Source organism: Corythoichthys intestinalis, chromosome 6 (assembly GCF_030265065.1).
Source record: "Corythoichthys intestinalis isolate RoL2023-P3 chromosome 6, ASM3026506v1, whole genome shotgun sequence".
Lineage (NCBI taxonomy): Eukaryota > Metazoa > Chordata > Actinopteri > Syngnathiformes > Syngnathidae > Corythoichthys > Corythoichthys intestinalis.
In genome coordinates this window covers 32,573,764-32,592,476 of record NC_080400.1, presented here as the reverse complement: position 1 = coordinate 32,592,476, position 18,713 = coordinate 32,573,764, and the positions used below count along the sequence as shown (strand labels likewise).

The following is an 18,713-nucleotide window of genomic DNA, read 5'->3' as shown; positions in this document are numbered from 1 at the left end:
TGTTGTTATTATTATACTGTGTTATCACCTATTACCTAACCACATTAAGCCAAAGAAATACGATAAAAATTTAAATTCTAGCGAGAGAAAGAAAATCTACAGAAATGAAGTATCATTCGACCAAAGAGCATAAGCGCCCTCTAGTAGAGAAAACCTTTAATATAATATGATATTAAAAGACGTTTTAAAGAAGCTCCAAAGATGCCACGTGATTGAACAGGTGATCATAGAGGGGGAAGCTGGTGTCTGATTGGTATTATAGAGTCATGTGAGTATTGCTGCGACGTCTCATTGTTGAAATTGGTCGAGCCGCTGTTGACATCTTTGGCAAAAATACAGTAAATATGTAGAATAAAGACCGAAAAATGTCATGGCTAATGTAACCCAAAGTAGCGGAGTAAGAGTAATGTTTCTTTTTCACAAATCTATTCGAGTAAAAGTAAAAAGTATGACTTCGTAAAACTACTCTTAAGGCTGAGATAAAGCTGAGCTATGTTTCTACGTTGCGGTGATGGCGTAGCGACGATGTAGACCCTACGGCTTCATTGAGCATTCTATAGTTCTCAGGCAAGGGAACGCGTTGCTCTGTAATTCACCGCCAAGCCACCAGAGGGGTTTTGCATTGTGTTTGTGTGGTTTTGGGTGACTGTTGTCGAATTCCTTGAGTTTTCTTCCAGTTAGACAACAATGGCAACAGAAATGAAATGCTTGAATGTGGATCTTCAGCTCATCAACATTGGACATAAAATTATCATACAAATGTTGAGGTGCAGGCGATGCAGAAGACGGTTGCGGACGTGGGCTGTCCGACTGTTGGTGCCACTCAAAGACTGGCAGTCACATTAGGACTTCTAGCATCGGGTAGAAGCCAGCAAGCTGCGTTGTACAGCGTTTTGTCGGATTTTTTTGCCGTGTCCTACAACCAGCCAGTGGGAAGCCATAGCAGATTTCTGGCAGCTATGGAACTTCCAAAACTGCGTCGGAAGCCTTGATGGTAAAAACATTATCATAAAAGCACCTAGGCACTCTCAATCAGTGTTGATGTATCAAGTGTGTAAACTGTCTGTTGTTGAAAATTAAACATCAAAACAACACCAAACCTGTGCTTTATTCTTTATATACTTGAAGTATAAAATGTAAACAAGTCACAGACTCAAAGCAAACATATGTACAAAATAAATGATGAAGTGCACCAACTAAAAATACAACATAAAGTGATTTTTTTTTTTTTAAAGCTGGCAGTGTTTGGCCTGCTGGGTCACCGCTTCGTGTGGCCATTCGGTTCTGAACACACACATACTTGTCTCCGAGGTTCTTCAATTTTTTTATGCAGTCGCTGACCTCCAGTCTCATATTTTCAGCAATCTCCTTTCACAAATTGCTAATTGCTTGCCATTTGGCAATCTTTATAATGCCTTGACGAAACCATGTACAGGTGGTTGTACTTGCGGACCTCTTCGATGATTCGCTACTGCGGAGGGTCGTAAATCGAGTCTGCCTGGATGGCGTAGGACTGTCACAGAAGCATACTGTAACTCAGCCTTTAGAAGCACATTTTTCTCAAAAAGTTACTCAAGTAAACGTAACAGAGTAAATGTGTGTTATTACTAACGCATGAATATATCCACTCCAGTGTTGTTGAAATAGTGGGAGGCTATGTTTTTATATCACAGGTGTCATTTTATTCTGAGTTATTCTGAGTCTTGTGTTTACAATGTTTTTTTCATGCATTCAATGTAAAGAATCATAATCATTGGAGGTCCTCCTCAGTGATGTGCTGCAATGCTCTCGCTCGCTTTGTTTTCTTGTCCTGCGTGCCACCTGGAGGCTCGGGCCAGCACAATTGACGGAGACGCTAAAATAGATAAAAATGACTCTTATACTGAAATAAGTTCCGAAACAACCATTTTCTATTACAATTAATACAAAAGTATTTTCTCGTTCGTAATCCACAGTCCATTTTTTACTCGGCCCACCTGACTGAAGGTTCCGGTGACTGTACTCAGCTTGAACAGTGCCCAGAATGGCACCAGCAGGATAGAGGAGAGAGCCATCATCCAGCCCATCACATAGGCCCAGGTAGGGTACACGTACCATCGGTTGAATGTCAGTGGCTTGTACTCAACTAGAGAATATATAAAAGAGCCCTGGGGGCGTGGGGAGGAGCATCATCTGCACAGATTTATGTGTGGCCTCCATAGGGACCTAAGCAAAATATAATTCTGAGGACCTATTTTTCTGCTGCCTATAGTGATAAAATAATACTTTTAGACTACACTGTATACTGGCAGCTGGACAACCATTGAACGTTCGCTGTCAAATTAACAACAAAATACCACAGGAGCTTTGAGGCCCTTCTACATAGCAGTCAATGAATCCATCACTGTCTATTTTGGTGCTGCTACAAAGAAGGACAAAATCCGACTGAAACAGACGATGAAGACTGCCGAGAAATTAAACTGTGCCAAACTACCCACCCGTGAGGACTTGCATGCTACAAGAACTAGGACAAGGGCAAACAAAATGTTCTTGGATCCCCCACAACAATGTACTTTTAGTTCCACGAATGCTAGTCTGTCAATATTGAAATCTCTGTTCTTCCATCCATCCATCCATTATCTTCCGCTTAGTCCGGGGTCGGGTCGCGGGGGCAGCAGCTTTAGCAGGGAAGCCCAGACTTCCCTCTCCCCAGCCACTTCAGCCAGCTCCTCCGGCGGGATTCCAAGGCGTTCCCAGGCCAGCCGAGCGACATAGTCTCTCCAGCGTGTCCTGGGTCGACCCCGGGGCCTCCTGCCGGTGGGACATGCCCGGAACACCTCTCCAGGGAGGCGTCCGGGAGGCATCCGAACCAAATGCCCGAGCCACCTCAACTGGCTCCTCTCAACGCGGAGGAGTAGCGGCTCGACACCAAGCCCCTCCTGGATGACGGAGCTTCTCACCCTATCTCTAAGGGAGAGCCCGGACACCCTGCGGAGGAAACTCATTTCGGCCGCTTGTATCCGGGATCTTGTTCTTTCGGTCACGACCCACAGCTCGTGACCATAGGTGAGGGTAGGAACGTAGATCGACCGGTAAATCGAGAGCTTCGCCTTTTGGCTCAGCTCCTTCTTCACCACAACGGACCGGTGCAGAGTCCGCATCACTGCAGACGCTGCACCGATCCGCCTGTCAATCACCCGCTCCCTCCTACCCTCACTCGTGAACAAGACCCCAAGATACTTGAACTCCTCCACTTGGGGCAGGATCTCATCCCCGACCCGGAGAGGGCACTCCACCCTTTTCCGGCTGAGGACCATGGTCTCGGATTTGGAGGTGCTGATCTTCATCCCAACCGCTTCACACTCGGCCGCGAACCGAAGCTAACTCTTGGGACATCTCTGTTCTGTTCTACAGTATATTCTACAGTTCTTTTATACTCACTGGCTTCATATGTTCACTATTCCATAACACTGCCTATGTTGCATTAATCATCATTTCATTCAACTGTCACTTTATTTTGCATAACAAAGGCATAAGTAGCACTATTGCTGCTACACTACCTTATTGCACATGAGGTCATTTGCTCATGGACTTTGCCCTAATTCTATCCTGACATGGCTGAATGATTTTCTATACCTTGTTGGAACTCTTACTCACCAATGAAACCAAAGGGGTCAGGTAGAGCCAGCAGACTTTGAAGAACGGATTGGCACGTTCGCCTGTCATGTCCGTGATGATGCAGCACAGTCGCTCTGCTCCTTAATGGAGAAGTACGCGTAACAGCACATAATAATTAGTCCATATTGGAAATACTTGTCAAGCTATTTAAAATGGCAAGCAAAATCTGACACGGGATAAATATGTGAATTATGTGTGACCAGTGTTTAGGGTTACTGAATTTTGGGGGTGTAATGACTCCCTTTGACTGTCAGGGCGAGTCGCTGTTTAAACAAATCAACACTCCCTTAACAACAAAGTATCATATATTCCCTTGTAAAGCTCTTTATGAATGTTTGCAGTCCTTATTGCTATTAAGTCACAAATGACCCCACAGTAATCCAACAAAACAAAGACATGACCAATCAACCTACCAAATATCCTGCCCACTGCCAAGGTTTCAAACACACACAGAAATAGGATGCAGGCTCCATTGCAAGCATAGTAGTCGAAAATCTGGAAGATATACATCCCTCCCTAAGGACGACACCGGTGGAAAATATTTGTACTTACTGGCCACAATATTAGTTATATTAGTATAAAGTATATAGGACTAGCTGAAACTTCTAAATCTGATAAACGTGTATAGGTACAGTATATCTTAATTAATTATCTTCCAGTGCAACTATTGATCTGTCAACAGTAGAGATGGGAATTGATACGATTTTCACAATTCCAATTCCCTTATCGATATTGGTTAACGATTCGATTCTTTATCGATTCTCTTATCAATTCTAATTTGGGGAAAAAGAATAACAAACATTTTGATTGGCATTGAGTTTATTTAATCAGAAGTCACAACCCTACAAACTCACAACGAGGTCAAAAGAGGCCCAAGGTCTCAATGTTAACTGTGGAAATAAGTGGCAAATACACAAGAATGTGTAACATTTTACTGAAACATTTTTCTAATAGAAATAATTTTTAAAAAAGGTATATATTGGCATATAGGTCGTTGTTCTGCCTTTGGCAATATGTGTTCAAGTGTATTATTTACCATTATGCTGAAATGCATGCCTTTTAGTTTTTAGAGTGCTTTCACACTCAATTGGGGGCGCCCTTGCGCTTCCTCACGCGAAGAAGAGCGCGCTCACATGAAGAAGACCGCGCTTACATGCGAAGAAGAAGTGCAGCTACAAAGCATCCAAGCGAGTGAGCGAGTTAGTGAGAGAAGGAAACACTGCTACGATCCTACGTTCTTTGTTAATGTTTTTAAAATATCTACAGAGGCAACGCCTGTATGTATCATCTTTTGTGTTGTTGTTGTTGTGTGCTTCCACTCGCGATCGGACACTTAAATCCAGTAGTGTAGTGGTTTGAACGATGTGCTAATGCTAGCGAACGCATGCTAACCGTTTGTGTAATTACTGTATTAGCAGCTAATCATCGCTGATTTATGTTGATGTGAACCTTTTTGTCATTGTGGACCAAATTGATTTGTTTCATTTCTATTTTTAGTTTCACTCTTCAAGTGATGGTTGAATAAAGTCAGCAAATTATATCAACGTCTTCTGCATCGTCATTTGGGATTTTAGCTAGCTGTAGAGCAGGGGTCGGCAACCTATGACACGCGTGTCAGCATTGGCACGCGAAGGGTTAACCAGTGACACGCGAGCGCATGGCAAAAAAAAAAAAAAAAAACAAGAAAAAAACGCCTTTTTACCTGAATTTCAGACATTTTCTGTTGCGCGCCCTGTTATTTAAGCCACACACACATCCAAGGGAAGTCATGTGTAAAGAGACATGGGATTTACTCACGTCATTGCTTTCACGTATAAAAAGATGTCCCGAGAATGGAGCGGGTTGGACGCTTTCACAGACTTGTCCCGTTTTGCCCACTGGCGCTCTCTGTGCGGGAAGGGCCGCTGGCGCGATTTTATAACCTCTGACATTACGTCATTTTTGGTAGGCATCGGCTGTCACAATGTTGGTCAAATCGTGTTTTATTCCAGAGTCAGCGTTCCCAACGTCGTAACTGCAGCCAATTCAATCTCATCAAGACTGTATTTAAGAGTGTTATTCCCCCACCAAGATCTGCACCCGCGGCTCCACCCGGGCTGGTATGGGGCTAGATCAGTCTTCTAGCCCCACACGCCCGCGCCTTCCTTGGGCACCACGAGAGCTCCACCCGGGCCCGCGCCCGAGGCTTCCATGCGCACCATGAGAGCCAGCCTCCTCGGGGAGAGGCGGCTCCACTCGGGTTCTCGCCCGAGGCTTGCGTGCGCACCGCGATAGGGAAGCTTTCTCTCCCCGGGGAAAGGCTCGCTCCTCGCGGCTCCACCCGGGCCCGCGCCCGAGGCTTCCATGCGCACCACGAGAGGGGGCTCCACTCGGGTTCTCGCCCGAGGCTTCCGTGCGCACCGCGATAGGGAAGCTTTCTCTCCCCGGGGAAAGGCTCGCTCCTCGCGGCTCCACCCGGGCCCGCGCCCGAGCCTTTCGTGCGCACCGCAAGAGCCAGCCTCCCGGGGGCCGCGGCGGCTCCACCCGGGCCCTAGCCTCTCCCCGGGGAGAACAAGTGTCAAACGTCATTACGAGACAAAACATGAAAATTCATTCAAGGAGGAGTCTGACAAGGCAGAGACATTAAAACGTGCTGTGTCCAGGTAGTGTAAACAAAAATACCCTGAAAACCTTTTGTCACTGCTAAAAACACCGCCACCGAAGCAAGCTATCACTTTGCTCACTGCATTGCAAAGCAAGGAAAACCTGATGAAAAAAAGAAAAACTGATGGCGAATATATCAAAGAGGCGATCTTGTCAAGCTCAGAGGTTTTGGTTGATGGCTTGACTAACAAAGAGACACTCAAAAAAAAAGGGATAAGCAGCTAAAAGTCACAAAGTAAAACCCCGAAATCAGAGCTGAGCCAAGGAAAACAGGGCCAGGGATCACATTAAGGTAGGCATCTTTTATCTTTGTAATATAAAAGAATATCTAAAATGCTGCATATAATTTACTGTTTAAGTTGATAGTGAACAACTAGCTAGTGAACTGTTGCACTTATTTTCAAGTTTTGACATTTTCTACAATATGCATTTATTTTTTAGTTGAATGGTAGTTATACGATTTCAATATATGTTCATGTTGTTTTCTTTGGGGTAAAATTACAGCTCTGTTGGATATAAAAAATTGGATGTGCGTCATTAATCTCGGTGTGGCACACTGATTGACAAGAAAATTTGAAAGTGGCACTCCACACCAAAAAGGTTGCTGACCCCTGCTGTAGAGCAAGGACTGAGTCTTAGCGTCTCGGTGAGGACAGTCTTATTCCCTCCTGATGCAGTTATCTCCACCTTGCATTGACTGTAAGTCGCTTTGTTGTAATTTTTCCTCGTGAAGTGAAGACACACTTTCGAGCGTTTGAACCCACGTGCTGTCATTGTTATGTTTACGGCTGCAATGCTCGTGATAAACCATTGTGACCTTTCATTTTCACCCTCTTTCCTGGTGAAGTGTAGACAAACTTTAGGCCGAGTGGTTCTTGGCGCCATGCTAGTTTGATGTGTCTGGACAACAAGACACGTCGCGTGATGACGCAATAAACGTCTTTAGGAATTGTTAAAGAGATCGTTAAGGCTTTTTCATTGTGATGTCGAGGCATCGATACACTAGGAACCGGTTCGGAATTAGAATCAGATTTCGATTCCCATCCCTACTCAACAGTGATTAGATAACTATCCCTCTCAGAGTTTTGCATATATTTAATCATCGGTAAATCCATTCATGTGACAACACTGAGGAGACACTTTTGTTACAGTTACATACAGCGATAAAGTCCAAATTTGGTTTATGGTGGGGGGCCCAATCCTCCAGCCATGGGCAGGCCATTTTTATCTATTTTTTTTACAAGATTGAACTTTCGGTGACCCCTATGAGAGTATAAGAGTGATTTTAAAAAAAAAAAAACATTAAAAAAAATAATTTAATGCATTTGCTCCCATTTACACCTAAATCTTGGGAAAACCACCTACGTAGTCACATAACACTCAGGAGGGAAACTGGCATGTTGGGCCTAATACAGACATTTCACTTTTCTTGTCAGTGTATTCTTTACAGTATTAAGAAAGCTTTTTAGTGACTACTATTTAGAAAAATGTTTGTTAGTGAAGTCCCACGAAAAGATATTAAAATACTGCACTATAATATTTTTTAGAAAATGTACTTGGGAGTGAGCCGCTGCTCTCATTCTACAAGGACTACAACTAATATATATGTATATCTTTATGAGATTAATTTAAAACCAGTGCGAGAAAATATTTCAACCTCAGTGATCATGATGAGCTGCAAAAAGAAACACGTGAGGCAGAACAGCAAGACGAAACGTTCCTGCCTGCCCGCCTTACGCATCACTTTTGGAAATATGTCCGAGAAGGATGTAATCACCACCTCCATGCCGACAAACTGCAGACAGAGAAGAACCTTTTTCAGGCTAAATGAAACAAAAAGACCGACCTCAAATTATGGTTTTCTTAGCGCTCGCTAAGCCAGAGAAAGAATCTCACTACACACCAACACACAAAAATCTTACAAAAAAAAAACTGGAAACCAAGCCTATATGTGGTTCTGAATTTGAAATTCACCTAAAGGGAGACTTTTTGAGCAATCTTGACAGTAACCCGTTATTTGCTGAAAACTAACTTTTTTTTTCTCTAATAAAATCAATGGGAATATTCATTCGGCACCGTCATGTGGCATATTTGTGTTGTGAAATTATGCTCTAAGTAAATTGAGGAGCGTAATTAACACTGAAGTGGTGCTCTGTCACTATAACAGTATCTACAGCCAATTATAACATTTTTTTAGTATGTATCAGTTAGCATTAACGTTAAAAGATTTTCGCTATTTGCAGCAAAACCCATATCCTATCCTTTATAAGTAGAAATAACCTGTGTGTCCAAGCCCAAGAGGATGATCATGACAAAGAAGCATATGGACCAAACTTGAGGCAGGGGCATCATGGCTACTGCCTGAGGGTACGCGATGAATGCCAATCCTGGACCTGTTGACAACAACCACATCTAACTTTAACATGTCACATTCAAATGATCTGAAGTAGACAATACAGTATTTGGGGGAGTACGGTAGACTCTTGGTTGAGAGGATTTGAAGTTTACCTGACTCAGCTACCTCTGCGATAGAAACACCTTGCTCCTGAGCCATGAATCCTAGCACTGAGAAGACTGCAAAGCCAGCAACTACGCTCGTACCACTATTCAGTAAACACAGCCATAAGCAGTCCCTGCAACACAAAAATATTCATATATTTTAGCTATATGGTTTCAAACAATAAGTTAGTCCAAAGGGACTCTTTGTACCCATATGTTCCATGACAGTGTTGTTTACGCTAACGGAAATATTTAGTCAACGAACACATTTTTCATGACGACGACGAGACAATAACGAGCTAAAATCATGTTTTGGGAGACTCAAACATAACGAGACAAATGCCAGTTTTCGTGTGACGAGACGGAAATGCGCAATAGTTTCTGTCACATTGTGTGACAATTATGTGTAGTTAGCCTAGTTAGCCCTTTTTATTTTCGTTTCAGGCTTAGAGTTTTGGATGATAATTCCAATTAGACTTATGTTTTAGTTATCTCAAAATGTGTTTTTGTTCTAAGTTTTGTTTACGAAAACTCAAGACTAATTTTGTCTTGTTTTGGTCAACGTTTACTAAATATGTTTTTGTCTGTAATTTTTTTTTTAATTACTCTATAATGAATAAATAAGGTTTCCAACTATTTTGACAGACATGTTGTAGCGTCTATCTACAAGGACATCACCAACTTGGTGGTAATACACACTCAGCAGGAAACCAGTACATTATTTTCAATTAATTATTCCAACCTGGATGCCAGGAACAGTAGGTAAAAAAGTAAAATTAGTTTATTTGTTTCAAACGGAAATCTAATTAAATGCATTCATTAACTGTTAACAATGTTTGTGTCTGTGTACATTTGATTAAAGTGCCTGTGACATCATTAAAAAAAACTTTAATAGCATTATTATGTGAATTAAAATATTATTTTGAGACCATTCAACTATATACAACAATTTGGCAAAGTGCATATGACGAGAAATGAGTATTTCAATCTGCCGTTTAGCTACTCCTGTCATTATTGCGCTCAGGCGCCGCCATCTGGGTGATGACGTCAGCAGAGTAATGATTTCAGCTGATTTAGAATTCAGCCCTATGGAGAAGGAAGATTCCAAACAAGAAAAATGCGACAGAGAGCAGCAAAATGTCATGATTGTTTCTATCTCTCTACTCCAATATTTTTACAGGATATTGTTTTTATCCAATTATTTTTCCCCAATTACTAAATAAATTGTATGGTCATGACAAATAACAGTCTTTTGCTAAATCGAATATGAAATATTAAAAATGCGTTTATTCAGTACGGCAGAGCTAAATTACTGCATACTGTTCAATACTGCCGACGTCTTAAACCTCTCGAACGGTATTTAATGCCACCGGAGTTATTCCGGCTTTTGTCATTTCCCTGCCCCGGCTTCGGAGACGGAGGAAAGAGCGTAAACAAAACAGAAGACGTAAGAACTAGGCGACATGCTAACCTTTACCAAGCAGCTCTTCCGATTCTCTTCCTCGCTTTTCAAAAAGGAAAAATCACACAAAACTACCCGATTCATGTCACACATGGCGGCGGGGGTGATTGTCTTCACCGATCGGCCATTCCCCAACTGCGAGCAAGTTTCAGCTCGTCGTTCCACTGTGGCCCCTGCAGGCAGGCAGTGCTCGCAGAGGGGAATGAACTTAGAAACGCATTCTCTGTGGACAAACCACCCGACGTCGGAGCACGTGGCTCCCCGAGCCCAAACCGAGTATAGTGCTCTCTAGGCAGGCACGAGAAGAGGGCCGAGGAGGCTTGAAGTCTCGACAGAATCGAGAACCGGAGACAAGAGCGGGACGCTTCCCGGGCCCAAGTCGAGGATAGCGCTCTATAGGCGGGCACGCGAAGAGGACCGAGGGAGGTGGAAGTCTCGACACAATCGAGAACCGGAGATGAGAGCAGGTGGCTCCTCGAGTCCAAGCCGACGATAGCACTCTATAGGGCAACATGCCTTTATCGGCCGGCCACCATGGCGTGCAACAAGCCGCCGGGCGTCAGCCCAGTGGCCTTCTCGGTGGACAGGGAGCATTGTCACCCACAAAATGCAAGCCACCTCATTATTAAAACGTTTGCCATGATCCCAGTATTTGACATAACATAAAACACGTAGCTTACTCACTTCGTCATCTGTCCAATGGTCTCCAGATTGTCGGACTTGTTTTGCCAATTCTTCGCAGTAAACAGGATTTTTTGGAAACCCAAAAAGCCTCACACCACTCTCCCTGGTGTAGCAGCAAAAGCCTGCAGCACATTGGGCTGGTGTTACGCAAAAAATGTACAAATTAATCCGCAAAATCAGCTGAATCCGCAGTCCTTCTGCATACTATGTTAATGGCTGTATTGCGAAGATGATTAGTCCACTGACATCACATTCGCCTTTTTCCTCAGTCCAGACTCTGGCCGGAAGTCATTCATTTTCGTGGCGCAGGATTAAAAAAATCGAATAAATATATCGATCGCTTCCACACACATCCAAGCGGTCCATTTCATTCAGGAGCTTAAAATACTGCGTGTAATGTGAAATAAACATGCTTTTTTGTGTCACAGGCACTTTAAGTTGTTCACTAAAATCCATTTTACTTAGGGGGGAAAAATAGAGTTGTGCAATTAAAATGTGATTGATCAAAATTAATTAATTACAAAGTGCTAAATATTTTTTAAAGGTAATCCCATCCATAGAAAAACTGTAATCCGTGGCAGGCTAGACGGGGTTCCAATTTATTAAACATGATTCTTTCTGCTGGGATGTATATGATTAAAGTGTTGTCTTTCCCTTTAACTTTAGTCCTTAAAAATTCCCACTAATCTGCACATTACCATAGGCTTAAAAATGGACTTTCTCTTCCTTCATCAAGCATCTTCTCAACCTCTATAGATCCGATACAAACCCAGTCAAAATCTCCACAGCCACCCCACTGAATTGTTTCCATACCTCATCATGTGAGTCATCAGGGCCAGCAACCTATAAATCTTTAATCCTCTTTGATACATTTCTTCTAACCTACTTGTAGCAATTGTTGCTGTGAGTGTTGTAGCTGCCCAGTACAACCTGGGTTCCACAACAGATGCTGTACGAGAAGAAGACCTGTGAACCAGCGTCCATCCACACCTATTTAAAAAGACGACCACTGCCAGTGAATACATTCGTCCGCTATCAAACCGCATGTAACATAGTCCTACTTGACTGTCTGTAAGTCGCGACAGCTCGGGCAGAAGGTAGAACTCCACTCCTTGTCTTGCTCCCGGAAGAGTGAGCCCTCTGATCAGAAGAATCAGGAGCATCACGTAAGGGAACGTGGCGGTGAAATACACAACCTGGACGAAATGAAAAGTCACACGATTGTCAGTGCATTTGAGTTGTTTTAATGCAGTTTGATGGCCTTCACCTTTCCGGTTGATTTGACTCCTTTCCATATGCAAAAGTAACAAATGACCCACAAAGCCAGGAGGCACAGTAGGACCTCCCACCTGATGCTGCCAATCTCCTTAATACCGCCTGAAATTTTCAACACTCGACGTCTGGACAGGTTGGGGAAAAAAACAGACATTTCATATCACATAAAAAAAATTCACATATCGTATTTTGCACAGTGATCCCAAACCACAGGACCGGTACCGATCCGTGGGGCATTTGCTGACGGGCCGTATATAAATGCTAATAAATAATTTGTTAACGACCGCAATCTGGATTGTGCCTCTTGACACATCAATATGCTTGTCTACTCTAGAGATTAGAGATTTGTGTACATCACCCTCAGTTGCCCACCATAGCCAACTAGCCATTACAGAGGTGTTTGCACAACTATAGCAGCCCAGCGTCAGTCAATGTAAACAGTAACATTAACTGCTGTTGGGTGTTTCCTGCAGGCGGCTCACCTCAGCAATGGCAGATGGGGTACTTCCGGTCGTTTTGCTCGGATTAGTAATAAAATAATAAAACTGGATAGGAAGTCGTCATTGAAATCCATTAGAGCTAGCATCTACCATCTATTTTTTATATCTATGTGCACTTGTCCTCGATAATGACGTAGGCGCATCAGATTTGTTCACAGAAATAATAAGCCCACACGTTAGTAAAGATGACTGAAAAACAGACATCTTTGGACAGCTTTTTTATGGGGAAAAGGCATACGTGTAAATTATCCCCCCCAGTGGCAAAAAATGTCATTGCATGTAATTGACTTTCCAATATATTAATTTAAAATTAAGAATTTGCCGGTAAAATGTTGTCTATCAAAGTTGTAAAGCAATAAAATAAACAACAACAAAACAATCTGGTGTGAAGCTCGGTAGGGTGAAAAGCTCGGTCATCCGGGAGGCACTTGGTGTCTAGCCGCTGCTCTTCTGCGTCGAGAGGAGCCAGTTGAGGTGGCTCGGGCATCTGGTTTGTTTGCCTCCTGGACGCCTCCCTGGAGAGGTGTTCTGGGCATGTCCCACCGGTGGGAAGCCCCATGGACAACCCAGGACACGCTGGGGAGAATATGTCTGTCAGCTGGCCTGGGAACACCTTGGGATCTCACCGGAGGAGCTGGTTGAAGTGGCTGGGGAGAGAGAAGTCTAGGTTTTCCTGCTAAAACTGCTGCCGCCTACCGCGACCCGACCCCAGACTAAGGGGTAGATAATGGATGGATGGATGGATGGATGGATGGATGGATGGATGGATGGATGGATGGATGGATGGATGGATGGATGGATGGATGGATGGATGGATGGATGGATGGATGGATGGATGGATGGATGGATGGATGGATGGATGGATGGATGGATGGATGGATGAACAAAAAAAATATTTTTATATTGGGTCAAATTGATTTTCGAACAGATCATGTGACTAGCACCTCAGAGACGGTCATTTGCTTTGCTTAGCCAAAATCACCTGAGGACTGAAGAAACAAGATGGATATACATTTTTTTTTTTTTTTAAACCTAAGCTTTCAAAAGCGACAGCAACTACTGAGCAAGAACCAAGGATTGAAGATGTGGACCGTGAAACGCCAGAAAGCACTGCTAAACTGGTAGCTGAGTTTCAATTTGTCCCACTAAAGACACTAATTGTTCAAAAGAGACAACCGGGCGTACCGTATTCAATGGACGACATCCTTGGCCAAAAGCATAGCTGTCCTAAGCAGCCTGACTTAGAATTCCCCTTAAAAAATGATGGGAAACAAAAAAAAAAAAAACGCTCATTTTCAATGTATGATTATAAATATTCCTGGATGGAATATTCAGTCAAAAATGATGCAGTCTCCTGTTTTGCCTGCCGCTATTTTCAAACTCACCACGGTGAGGATTCGTTTGTGAATGGAAAAACTTTTGAATTGGATACCTCCGCGGAACGTAAAAATCGGCGTCCAATTCTCCACAGAAAAATGCGTGCGCTCACACACCCACACACACACACATAGCTGGGATTCCTGTATTTACAATCATAGGCTAAACTACTAATCAAGCATATCTTTTAAGCTAATTTTATTGCTGACACTGCGTTTAGGGGTCATAAACATGTTTTGGCCCCCCTGCCTCAAAAGTCAAATTCCGCTTATGGGAAAAGGCCACCTGTTGAGCCAGAAGAAGAGCCTAAAACTAAGTCCATTCTGCATAATATGTTGCTAAAAGCTAGCAAATGAGGCAACAAAAGCGAATACACTGAGAGCATCTTACCTCATGGCGAACCATTTTGCTAAAGCCAAGAAACCTTTCATGATTGGAGAAGAACTCATTATGCCTGTCATCAACGATATTTGCTGTTATTTAAGTTTTAGGAGACACCGCTGTTTAAAAAATGTTGATATACAGTGGGGCAAATAAGTATTTAGTCAACCACTAATTGTGCAAGTTCTCACAATTGAAAATATTAGAGAGGCCTGTAATTGTCAACATGGGTAAACCTCAACCATGAGAGACAGAATGTGGAAAAAAAAAAAAAACTGAAAATCACATTGTTTGATTTTTAAAGAATTTATTTGCAAATAATGGTGGAAAATAAGTATTTGGTCAGTACCAAAAGTTCATCTCAATACTTTGTTATGTACCCTTTGTTGGCAATAATGGAGGCCAAACGTTTTCTGTAACTCTTCACAAGCTTTTCACACACTGTTGCTGTTATTTTGGCCCATTTCTCCGTTGGGCAACACGGACTTTCAACTCCCTCCACAGATTTTCTCTGGGGTTGAGATCTGGAGACTGGCTAGGCCACTCCAGGACCTTGAAATGCTTCTTCAATGCCCTTGCTGATGGAAGGAGATTTTCACTCAAAATCTCTCACATCATGGCCCCATTCATTTTTTCCTTTACACAGATCAGTCGTGCTGGTCCCTTTGCAGAAAAACAACCCCAAAGCATGATGTTTCCACCCCCATGCTTCACAGTGGGTATGGTGTCCTTCGGATGCAATTCGGTATTCTTTCTCCTCCAAACACGAGAACCTGTGTTTCTACCAAAAAGTTCTATTTTGGTTTCATCTGACCATAACACATTTTCCCAGTCCTCTTCTGGATCATCCAAATGCTCTCTAGCGAACCACAGACGGGCCTGGACGTGTACTTTCTTCAGCAGGGGGACACGTGTGGCAGTGCAGGATTTGAGACCCTGGCGGCGCATTGTGATACTGATAGTAGCCTTTGTTACTGTGGTCCCAGCTCTCTGTAGGTCATTCACTAGATCCCCCCCGTGTGGTTCTAGGATTTTTGCTCACCGTTCTTGTTATCATTTTGACGCCACGAAGTGAGAGCTTGCATGGAGCCCCAGATCGAGGGAGATTATTAGTGGTCTTGTATGTCTTCCATTTTCTAATAATTGCTCCCACAGTTGATTTCTTTTCACCAAGCGTTTTACCTATTGCAGATTCAGTCTTCCCAGCCTGGGGCAGGTCTACAATTTTGTCTCTGGTGTCCTACGACATCTCTTTGGTCTTGGCCATAGTGGAGTTTGGAGTGTGACTGACTGAGCTTGTGGACAGGTGTCTTTTATACCGATAATGAGTTCAAACAGGTGCCATTAATACAAGTAACGAGTGGATCCTCGTTAGACCTCGTTAGAAGAAGTTAGACCTCTTTGACAGCCAGAAAACTTGCTTGTTTGTAGGTGACCAAATACTTATTTTCCACTCTAATTTGGAAATAAATTCTTTAAAAATCAAACAGTGTGATTTTCTGTTTTTTTGTCTCTCATGGTTGAGGTTTACCCATGTTGACAATTACAGGCCTTTTTTAATCTTTTCAAGTAGGAGAACTTGCACAATTGGTGGTTGACGAAATACTTATTTGCCCCACTGTAGCGTATATGAGTTAAATTTTCCCTACACTTAACTTGATGGTCATTTTTAGTCCCATCGTGTTATTTTATATTTACTGTAATTTTCTGCCAAACATTGCCGCTCTGTGAAAAAAAGGCCCACATCACACCGGTCCGTGGTGGTAAAAAGGTTGAGGACCACTGTTTTAGCATATTACTTCCTTACTCCCAGAATTCTGTTGCTGCTGAGGTTCCTTTGGTGTAGTTCGTGTGGTTCATTGTTGCAACATCCACACAATCTTCTAAAAGAATAACAGGTGTTCATTTTAAAGCACACTTAAGTACAGCATATACAGATAAAAGGTTTAATGATTGTGTGCATGTGTGCTGTACATTTGCCTTAGGTGTATACGGACAACGTGGACAGTTCCACAAGGTGAAGCTCATAATGTGTCCAGACCTCACCTGTGTTCCAGTAATTGTCGCACGTGCTCCAGGGTAGTGGAGAGTTGAAGGAGAACACAAGGTAGAAGAGAGCCCAGGCCAGAATAATAATATAGGTCATGCAGCTATACAGAATGATCAGTTGCCCACCATAGCCGATACCTGGCACACATCACGCATGTCAGTCTTATGGCGTCTCTTTATTATTTAAGTTTTCAAAAAGAAAGGAGGAATTCATTTTGTCAGCTGCATATACAGTATGATGCTGATTTTTTTTTTTTTTTTTGGGGGGGGGGGGTACCATATGATTTCATTATATACACTGGTAAAATATTCAATCATAACAGTTAAGGCAACAATACATTACAGTTTTGATAGTTGATAGTGTCTCAGAGATACCGTATCATAAAAGAAAATTAAACCAATATATTACCGTGTGAAATATGATACACATTCAGAACAGATAACAATACAAAACTATATAATAATTCAAATAATGCTGTACAGCAACAGATGGCAATATGATGAATCATAATATCTATATTTTGTGTGACTGTCCATCAGCTGTGAAAGTGTATCTAGTGAGTCAGCAATTTTGGGTGACTGGTAACTAGTTAGTGGGTGCCTTCTTCTAAACCACGACAAAGCATCAAAGATTTAGGATCAATGGATAGTTTCATTTATATCGTTAACTCAGTGTTATGAGCTCAATAAACCTGTGAACTGTCCCAACTGATAATTTCAAAAACAACAAACAAACAAACAAAAGAAAATAAGCTTTTTGTTTTAGAATGATAGTCTTGAACATGACGGGAATGTTGCAAACCTTCCGCCAGTGGGCACATTTTCCTCCAGCAGCTGATGCCCCCCTCTTGGGTGTGTTGGCCCATGGTGGTCTCCATAAGGAAGAGCGGTACACCGCATGTCGCCGCAAACACAAAATACGGCACCAAAAATGCACCTAAATGTTACGTATAGTCTTCTGCGATATTTAGAACTTTTTTAAACTGCTTACCGCCGCCGTTTTTATAGCACAAGTATGGAAACCTCCATACGTTGCCCAGGCCCACTATGTTCCCAGCAACAGCCAGAAGAAACTCCAACTTGCTGCCCCAGTGTCCTCTCTCCTTAATTGCATCTTGGGCTGGCTGTAAAATCAATCTTCTGTTCCACATTCCTTATCAGCTTGACGTGAATCCTCTCTTTGAGCAACACACTTGCTTATGACAACTGCTGTCCAATGTTAGTTGGAATTCCTTATCACATAATGAACAACGAGACAAACAGTTAATCAGTTCTGAGTAGAAATGTCAATTATCTGCAGCATGTAAAAGACATACTGTAGCTACATTTCGTTTACAGTACTGTAAATTAAAAGCCAAAAAGAAAGGTGTGTGCACAATTTGTAAACAATGACACTTTCGTCTACGTAAGATAAAACAGCGATTGTCGATGTATTTTGGACAAATATGACTGTAATGAATCAAAGACTGTATATGCAGTTTAGTACTGAAAACAATTGCCTCATTGCAAACAGCAGAAACGTCACCATGGATGCACCTAAATTTATTTGATATTTACAACTGATTTTACAACTACTGATCCCCTACATTTGCTTACCAACGCTGTTTTTATTGCATAAATACAGGCACCTCACACGTTACTGACAACAGGCAGAGGAAAGTCCACCCTACCCAGTGTCCTCTTTCATTAAGTGCATCTTGGCCAGAGTTTAGGGCACGTTTTGTTCTTTAAAAGCTCGACGTAAATATTACCCTTCCAGCTAAACATTTATGAGACTGGCCGTCCAGTTTTACTTTAAATTTTAACACACTTAATGACCAACTGAATGAAAAGTCAGTCACTGCCAAGTACAACAGTCAGGTGTAATACACATTTTGTGAATGTTGCTCTTTTTAGAGAAGAGGAAGTCAAAATACAGAAATACTACTGGATATTTTGTTTCATAAGCAGTGTTGTCGCAGATTACTTGAAAAAGTAATTTCATTACTGATTACTCATTATGCCTCAAAAAAGTAATCTTGTTACTTTTGCGATAACTTTATTATTAAAGTAAGTTACTTTAAAAGTAATTCATCAGTTACTTTTTATCAATTTTTCCTCTCTTTGCTGCCTCAACATCAGAATGACAACAGAAATATGTCATCGCGTGTAATTGACTTTCCGATAATTTAATTTAAAGGGAAAGA

General features: G+C 42.3%; 1 protein-coding gene across 1 annotated transcript; it reads right to left on the bottom strand.

The window, feature by feature from the left end:
* Positions 1 to 1,750: 1,750 nt before the first annotated feature.
* Positions 1,751 to 17,678, bottom strand: LOC130917302 (sodium- and chloride-dependent GABA transporter 2-like). Its single transcript, XM_057838555.1, has 14 exons — positions 17,519 to 17,678; positions 17,330 to 17,464; positions 16,525 to 16,665; positions 16,286 to 16,361; positions 12,213 to 12,345; positions 12,007 to 12,141; positions 11,832 to 11,935; positions 8,809 to 8,933; positions 8,581 to 8,693; positions 7,958 to 8,095; positions 4,071 to 4,173; positions 3,637 to 3,737; positions 1,977 to 2,147; positions 1,751 to 1,855 (listed from the first exon to the last, which is right to left on the bottom strand). The coding sequence occupies exons 1-14, from the start codon at positions 17,676 to 17,678 to the stop codon at positions 1,751 to 1,753; spliced, it is 1,740 nt and encodes a 579-aa protein (XP_057694538.1).
* Positions 17,679 to 18,713: the final 1,035 nt, after the last annotated feature.